The 8,939-nt window shown below is 47.1% G+C and overlaps 1 protein-coding gene across 1 annotated transcript; it reads right to left on the minus strand.

Annotated features, from left to right (window-relative positions):
* Positions 1-511: 511 nt before the first annotated feature.
* On the minus strand, positions 512-814 carry LOC136460233 (uncharacterized). Its single transcript, XM_066460020.1, has one exon. The coding sequence runs from the start codon at positions 812-814 to the stop codon at positions 512-514; it is 303 nt and encodes a 100-aa protein (XP_066316117.1).
* Positions 815-8,939: the final 8,125 nt, after the last annotated feature.

Below are 8,939 nucleotides of genomic sequence, written 5' to 3' on the forward strand. Positions count from 1 at the left end.
GCAGAATATGTGGTGTGACATAGAAGCGAAGGAAATGACTGACGGGGAAGATGAGATTATATGCCTACGACGGGGAAGCGAAGAGCCTCATAAGAAGATCAGGAGACAGGAGAAAGCGTGCAGACGCAGAAGGACGTAGACAGCAGTAATAGGAGAAACTCCCATCATGAATCCGCCATCAACATAAAACGAGTAACTCCCGTAATTATGTGGATCGAGTGGCAAAACCACTCCCGTCTCGTCCGTCCGCTCGCCACTTGCCTCCCACGCCCACAGCCCGGCCTGGTCAGCGGCCGCGCACGTGGCACACCCATATCCTTTTCTCAGCTTCTTAATATAGATAGACAATATCCAACCATATAAACCGAGTCAACGTCTAGTCAAAATTCCGTGCGGTATTAAACCATATATCACACATTATTACGGACCATAGAGTTTATTTGATTTATTAAATATTATATGGGACAAGCCCATAATATATCCAACAAGCGACAGGAGAGACGCGGCTAGCCTAGCCGCCAAAGCCGTAGAGGGTGCAGCCCTGGCGCTTGAGCGCATAGATGACGTCCATGGCGGTGATGGTCTTGCAGCGAGCGTGCTCGGTGTAGGTGACGGCATCGCGGATGACGTTCTCGAGGAAGATCTTGAGCACGCCGCGGGTCTCCTCATAGATGAGCTCGGAGATGCGCTTCACGCCGCCCCTCCGTGCCAGCCTCCGGATCGCCGGCTTCGTGATCCCCTGGATGTTGTTGTAGAGCACCTTCCGGTGACGCTTCGTGCCGCCCTTGTCTAGGCCCTTGCCGTGCCCAGACATGTTCGCCGCGGAGACGAAGGATTGGGGATTTTTCGCTTGCTATTGGTGGGGTGAGCTTGTGAGTTGGATGAATGGGACGGGTGGAGAGGGGGAATAATATAGAGGCGGCAGCGGAGCTGCGAGGCATCGGATGGGGCTGCGATCCACGTGACGGGAGCGAGGGATGGCTCCAGCCGTTGGATTGGGATGGCTCGCCTCCTATTGGCCGAGGAGCGGGAGGGCGGATCGAGCAACTCATGGGGGTTTCGTGGAAGGGAGGCGGGGCGGGGCGGGGCGTGCGTGGGGTTGGAAATCGTTAATCGCGCCGGAAGTTTGGATTTTTTGCCTGGAAATTTTGGGGTTCAGACTTGGGCCGTGGCGGGCCTTGCTAAATGTGAATGGACGGAAGTTGGTTGGGCTTTGCAGGCTCCCAGGCCTCTAAAAAAATCATGATGCCAGCTCCCTTCGAATCTGATCTAGTGAAATTTATATCTATATCTATATCTATATCTATATCTATATCTATATCTATATCTATATCTATATCTATATCTATATCTATATCTATATCATATATTTATATCTATATCTATATCTAATATTAACTGGGCAAAATTTCTCTCCACCCATAATTTAGTCCGGCTCTCCCCTAACTAATCCCGAACATGGAAACTATCATGTCTGGCGGGCCTTTTTGTGATAAGTTGAATAAGAATTCAAATCCAAATAGAGTTCTATTTGATAGTATCAAACATGCAAGACTTTTTGTCATGAGTAGCTTGAATAAGAATCCAAATCTAAATAAGAAAGGACAAAAATAGAAATTGGGCAAATAGTCATGAGCAGTTTGAATAGGAAAGGAATCCAAATCTAAATAGAAAAAGGATAAAAACACAAATTGGACAACTATAAATTGAACAAAGCCAAACTTTTTTTATTTTATTATATCTCATCCATGAGTGAACTTGGTCATAGTCTGTTCGTCCCACGCTCGTCTTCTCAGTTCTATTAATTAGCGACCCGTTTCATGTCTGTTTCGACCTGTTTATTTGCTTTCGAAAAAAACATACACATGAAAACTACTCGGTTTCACTCTAATCTATAACCGACGCGAGTTTGTATGTTCGGCCTAGACAACAGGTACAAGTCCACTTGTATACATCCGCAGGGAATCAAATGGTCTGCATCATCTTCCTAGCTCCATCGCACACGACTCGCGTGGGTGGCCGTGGATATCACGGACCTTGACTGTTGCCTTCCCCGCTCATGTATATTAGTGTAGATGACTTGAATAGCTTGTATTAAAAAATTGGAAACATGTGCAAGGGAATCTGAACCGCATCATACGAGAAGAAAGGTAACTATAACGAGTTTAGAAAGGAATCATACTTGTGTATCATTGTATCAAGGAGAATGAAGAGTTTATCATAAAAAAGAGAGTTTATCATACAAATCCCCGTCCAGATATATCTATATCAACATTGATTTGCACAGAATCTACCACATTGATCTGAAGAACCTATCACACTCATAGAGAATCCTACACTCCTTACTACAGAACATAGCCTACTCCTCCCAAGCTTCCCATCCTACGCGGATGCCGCAACCTCTGCCTCCTCACTAATGTGCATCCTGGCGATGCACCGGCATGGCTAGAGGAGGTAGAGGACTAGACTAACCCGGCATCAGCCACCCAGCAAAGTCCTCCAACACAAACATGGCCTGTTGGTGGCGCCGTGTACATTTCTCATTCTTCCACGTCATATTCACTGATGGACCCGCTTCATCACCTTTGACCTTCCTCAACCACTGTCGGGCAATGTTGTCATTGTTGGCACCGCTATTGGTCCTGTGGAGCACCAGGGAGAGAACAAATGCAGCAACATCATGGCCTGCCTTGGTGGAGTGCTCAAGCATGTCGAGCCACGGCATGAGCGCGCTGCGGTCTTCCACGAAGACGGCGCACATCCCAGAGTAGAATAGGCCTCTAGGTTGCTGACCCTAGCAAGCCCGATGATGAGCTTGGCGTGGTACTCATGGTCGTAGAACTGGTTCTAGGTCCCAAGTTCGATCTCACACAGCGGCACCCGCAGCAGTGGTATGCTCCATCCCACTATGGTGTCGCCGCACACCCTACGCATCTATGAACAGGTTGCCCACGGGCTGCCAAGATCTTCCATGGGATCCGCTACAGCCGCAGTGACCTGGCTAGCAATCTCAACAGCCAAATCCTTTGGGAGCTTCTCCATGGAACGAGGACATGTCACGGTAGAGCGGAGCACTAGGGAGGGGGATCAAAGCGAAGCAAGGTGAGTTCCAAAAAACCCTCTTGGGATTTTATGACCGCTCCGTTCTTGAAGGTTCCATGGCACGGTGATGTCGAACGTCTCGGGGAAGTAAATCGTCATCCTCCGTGTGAATCGCGTAAACCATGTATGTAAACGGTGTGAACCCCCTAATTTTACATATAAATTACCCACCTCTGCCATTACAAAAGATAATTCAAAGCAATTGAGAAGAATAAAATAGGCTAGCGGTTCCTCACCTTGTCTCCCCTAAGATGGTGGTTAGCGCTAGAGGGGCTGAGCCACGTGGTCGAGTCAATTTTCTCCGTCCAACTTCCAACACCGTTCCATCACCATTACTTCCATCGGGAGAAGCATGCTCCACTAAGATCGTGCGAGACATGGCCTCACCTTAACTCCTGCTCTCGCTCAGTGCAATCGAAGGGAACTCCAATGGGCACCTATCTCGCCCATCCTTCTATAAAAGCAGAGGCTAAGGTGGGGAAGCAAGTTACACGACTCCTTTTCTCTCAAACTCGTTACACTTACCTATCTTCTCGTTCTATCTTCTTCGTCCGGCGCTCTGCCTCGACACCCCATCTTTCACATCTCATCCAATGGCGGATCAGGCAATGAAGCACCCAATGGAAGAGTCACCGAAGGTTGTCCCTGCTCGTCCCCGCTTTTGTGCGATGCTACGATAGGATGGGGAGGGCAGCTCGACGACGCCACCATCGGAGAGCCGATTCCTGCTTCTAGCTATCTCTGACGATAGGGGGGCTGATGATGTCCTCATGTTGATGGAGCAGCTAGACGTGGCCAACTCTGCCCTCGATGAGGAGAGCCAGGAGGCAGACTGGTTGTGCCTCTCCGTTGTCATCGTGAAGCGGGAAATGGTCGTGGCGGAGCTTACCGCCGCTGAGGCCTAGGCGTGCCTCACTGGTATGGCATTCGGCATGATATGATCTTGCCCTTTCATTACATGTGATGTCATGTGTGTTCTGTTGTAGCGTTTTCCTATCTCCTTTTCAGGCATCCAGGAGCAGCCAATCACCGCATAGGGTGAGGCGACGGAGGCGATCTGCTTGGCTAGGTAGCCAAGGACAATGCCCTGTCTCCTCCTAGATGGTGGCTAAGAGCAATAGGCGCTACCAGGACCTCCACACAGCAGCAGCCAATGTCGTTCATGTGCTTTCGCCTCCTGCGCCTATGGGGACGACCATGGCGGACCTCCTCCGCATCGTGCTAGCATGGGTCATGGAGGTGGCCACATACTGCATACGCCTTGGGGCCACTTTAGCTAGGGCCATCGCCCCAGCTAAGGCTGGGTGAGGACCTAACCATGGTGGAGCCAGGGTTCTCGGGTGAGATGAGCTATCAACAGCGCCAGAACCTGATCAGTGAGTTCTTCGCCATGGGCGATGGCATCTTGGCTTTGCATTCTAAATAAAAATGCTCGTGAGTAGTTCGATTGTAACATGCCTCTGCACGCGACTAGTTTGATTGTAACATGCCTCTGCATTCTGAATAAAAATACTCATAATATTTAGTAGTTATTACTACTTTGAGTTCATCTCTGTTTGTTGTGACTTGAATGTTATATTTGTGTGCCATAGAGTTCGCAGACCATATGACACGTCCGTCGTTAGTACTAGGTGCTAACATCTCCCAATCACCACTACTGGTAGCCTTCATCGCTGCTTTCGTCAATTTCCAAGCCCGCGCATGAGTTCTACATGTCACTCCCGTGTGTATTTACAAAGTTTTGCAGAAATTTGTATTCCCATGTCTGATATAGTTGCTCACAAAGGATGCTCCTGACCGTATCTTTCTCCTCCTCAGGGCTGCTATTCCTCAACACCGCCCCTGCTCCCCAGTGCCGAACTGCGCGACTGCCCCTACTCAGCGGCGTGCAAGCCGCCAGTCACCGTCGACAAGTTAGTGCTCCACGCCGATACACCTCATTGATAGGTAGACAACAAAGATCCACTGGCGACCAGGCAGGTACTCATCACCACCGTTGCAGCTCGAGCTCAATGCCATAAGATCCAAAGGCAATGGTAATACTTTCGCACCTCCTTATGTATTGTTCTTGGATTTTTATTCCCTTCTTTACTCATTTGAGTACAAATGAAGCTTCCATCTAATTATTAACATGCTCACAAACACATCCCCATAGTCGCTCCTTCTCTAATTCAGGCGATAGCACCACCGCTTCCATCGCTATCCCCGCTCCACCAGATCCTCATCAAGATGGAAGAGGAGGCCCCCAACAAGAGGAACAAAGTGGCCATCCTCATAGACCATGTCTTGGTTGTTATCCTTAGATGCCTCACCACCCACTCCTTGTGTAGCTAGAAGTGTGTCTATCACTCCTGGAATAGGCTCATCTAAGGATCCGAGTACCGTAAGGAGCTACCCTAGATTCTTGCCAGATTCTTCTATCGCGGCTAGAAATGCAAACACAACTTCACCAGCATCAATGGTGAATACCCCTCCTTGTCCTTCTTTCCCTTCCCCATTCAGGATGTCGTGATCTCATATTGCTCCTAGGGCCTCATCCTCTTTTGGTACTCTAGGTTTCGCTATATTGTCTACAATCCGGTGACTAAGAAATGGTTTCTACTGTCGGGTAGCAACCATTCTTGTGGTTTAGCTCGCTTGGGGTTCGATCCGACAGTCTTCTCGCACTTCCATATGTTTGAATATGGGATCAACGATGATGACTCCTTAGGTGCCAACATCTACTCATCTAAAACTGGAGCATGGATCTTTAAAGAATCTAAATGGGGCAAGGGTATTGTAGTGTCCACATATGGGAAAGGTGTGTTTGTTAATGGTTTTATGCACATGCTGGAGTTCACCCAAATAGTTGTTGTTGATATGGAGGAAAAGACATGGAGGAAAATTTGTAGGCCAACTGGTGATGCAATCTCCATCCATGAAGCTTAGGGGCAGTTGTGTTTATGTACTGCTGATACTTTGAATAGGTATGAGCTCTCAATCTGGATCCTTGAAGACTATGGTACTAGTAAATGAACATTGAAGCATAAGGTGACCACGCTGGAGCTATTTGGAAAGAAGAATATTTAAATTGGTACCAAGGTTTGTGATGCGGCCTATAGAGTGATTGTAGTTCATCCAGAATGGAATTTGATTTTCCTTGTTGGGGAGGACAAAACACTGCTTGCATATGACATGAACCGCAGTAAAGTCCAGGTCTTACCTACCTAGGCCATCGGCTATCCTAGAAGTACCTAGAAACTATTATGTATGAGCGGCGGACCTCACTATCTTCCTTATGTTCCCTTGTTCATGGAGTCATTAGCAGAGCAATAAAGGTGCATTGCTGTATTTTGTTGTTACGTCATGCCTTTGTTTAGGTAGGTAGTCATTTTGATTCTACATGTAGGCCAATTAGGGCTTGGTAACTAAAGGAATTGTTCTTCTTTGTGCAGCAGCAGGAGTCTGAGTGGTTTTGAACAATTTTCGTGCATTGGCTAAGGGAGGAAGAAGAGGGGTTCCATGGTGCATTGCCTACCAATCCAAAGGAAGCTTTGCCTTACAAGCAGGAGTGCCAATCTAAAGGAGCGGAGCACATCTACCTCGTTTTGGCTACGTAAGTCTGTAGGGAGCAGAACCTTTATTCTGCTATCTTTGTACCATTTGTGTTAATTCGTCAGTTGACACAATTGTTATGTTAGCATTGATTGTTATTATAAATAGTACTCTTCATTGTGGACATGATGAATGGTGTGTAATGATTTTATCTGTATGGTGTGTGTTGAGTAAGTTATTAAGGCCCAGCTGAATTAGTAAATAAATTGTGAAAACTGGATGCCATCATTGCCACTATTCGTTTGATGCGACAGCGGTCAATAGTTTATCACCATTGAATCATTTAATAAACCAACACTGACTAAAGGATCATCATTGGTGGATGGTATTGCAAAGCAACGGTGTCCATGCCCTATGACCAGGTGGTTCATACGCTGAACCGACGGTGATGTTCGCCTAGACATAGGCGGGACGTGCTCCAATGCGACGGAAACAAGGACCTGATCACGGACAGATCATAAGCCAATGCGGCAGTGTTAGTGTATACCCACATAGACGGCTCGGGCCTCAATGTGATGGAATAAGGATCTAATCACAGACGGATCATAGGCCATGCGGTGGTGTTAGTGCATACCGACACATGCGAGTCGTACTCCAATGCGACGGAAGTAAGGACCTTTATCACAGACCGATGATAAGCCAATGCGGCGGTGTTGTGTGCTTCCCAGTCGGTCCATGATAGCGATGGTGATGGCTATGACTATCACTGTCGATAGCTCACAGCCAAGGCCAAAATTGGACTGCTATGTAGGTTACGACGTGGCCGTAAAGGGTGCGAGTGTAGTAGTGGTTAAATTAGATTTATGGCATGTCCATCTGGCTACAATCCATTTAAATCAGTTGACCATGTTTCGATCTATCCAAAAATAAATAAATCTATATTTATATTTATTTAAAAAGCATAGATCATTTTATATTGGTACGTCACTCTCTCACATGTCTATATAAGTCAGAGAAGCACGTCTAACTAGCCATGATGCAGTGCGAAGTATACAATCCTAAAATGAATATGAACAATAATGTGACCGTTAGATAATAAATATTTGGGGAAATTGGCTGGCGGACACCCACAGTGGTGGTCGTTTGCTGGCGGACACCCAAAGTGGAGCTATATGCTAGAAGACACTCTGGTTTGTTGTAATTATGCCAGAGGACACCACGGGCCGGTTTCCACCAATTGAGGAGAGAGAAAAATTTAGTTTGGACATCCGGTGCCCCTGAGCCACGTTTGGGTCTAGTTGGACTAGCTAATAACTGACCCAAGCCTGGTCTGGTTAACTGGCTCATCTCCATTTGTCTTAGTCTCCCCTATCTCCACGACAAAGGAAGCGGCAGTGGCGGCGATGGCTGCGGGTGGGCATGGCGTTGGCGGGCGGGCATTGTCAATAGGAAAGGGCAAGCAGAGGCCGGTGCAAGATGGCGATAGGCTCGAGAGCTTCGTCCTCGACAGGTTCACATGGAGTGAGAGGCGTAGCCACTGTGCCCTTTCTGCAGGACGGCGACTGTTGTGGAGCGGACATCGAGAACCCAAAACAACCTAGACAAGCAGTTCTATACTTGCAGGAATCAGGGCTGGGTGAGTTATTTTCATTTCATTTCTTTGTGGTCCATTTTGGCCTTTTGAAATCCTGATCTAGGGTTCATCCCAATCTTGTGTTCTTCGGCGTGAACAGGGCAACAACCAGTGCGGTTTCTTCATGTGGAAGCCACCGAGCATAGGAGATGGCGTGGATGTAGCAGCAGTGATGTTAGGCTTGAAGGCTTTAGAGAAGTCTCTATTGAACCTGACCAATGTTGTTTCTGGTCAGAGGGCTGCTATGAGTAGAATAGCTGGAGAGCAGAGAGTGAATAGGTGGATGAATGTGGCCAGTGTATTTGTAGGAGTTCTGAGCTTTGTTGCCATGTGGATGAACAATGCATGAACTTTGCTTTGTAATGTTTGTGAAATGAATGGAATGCAATTATCTGACTGAACAATGCATGAACTTTAATTTGCTTTATTGCCATGTGGATGAACAATGCATGAACTTTACTTTGCTTTGTAATGTTTGTGAATGTTGCCATGTGCTTTGTAGGAGTTCTGAGCTTTGTTGCCAAGTTTAATACATTTTAATCATTACCAACTTGAATACAACAAGCAACATTACCATTAAAAGGTAGATGGCACAACAACCATACTAAGTTGACTAGAATACAATACCAAGTTCAGTGCAATACAATACCAAGTTCAGTGCAAACCAACT

This window comes from Miscanthus floridulus, chromosome 6 (genome assembly GCF_019320115.1).
Source record: "Miscanthus floridulus cultivar M001 chromosome 6, ASM1932011v1, whole genome shotgun sequence".
Classification (NCBI taxonomy): Eukaryota; Viridiplantae; Streptophyta; class Magnoliopsida; order Poales; family Poaceae; genus Miscanthus; species Miscanthus floridulus.

Bases quoted from the DNA above. Each gene is read 5' to 3' on its own strand.
- LOC136460233 (XM_066460020.1), bottom strand. From the start codon at position 814: ATGTCTGGGCACGGCAAGGGCCTAGACAAGGGCGGCACGAAGCGTCAC.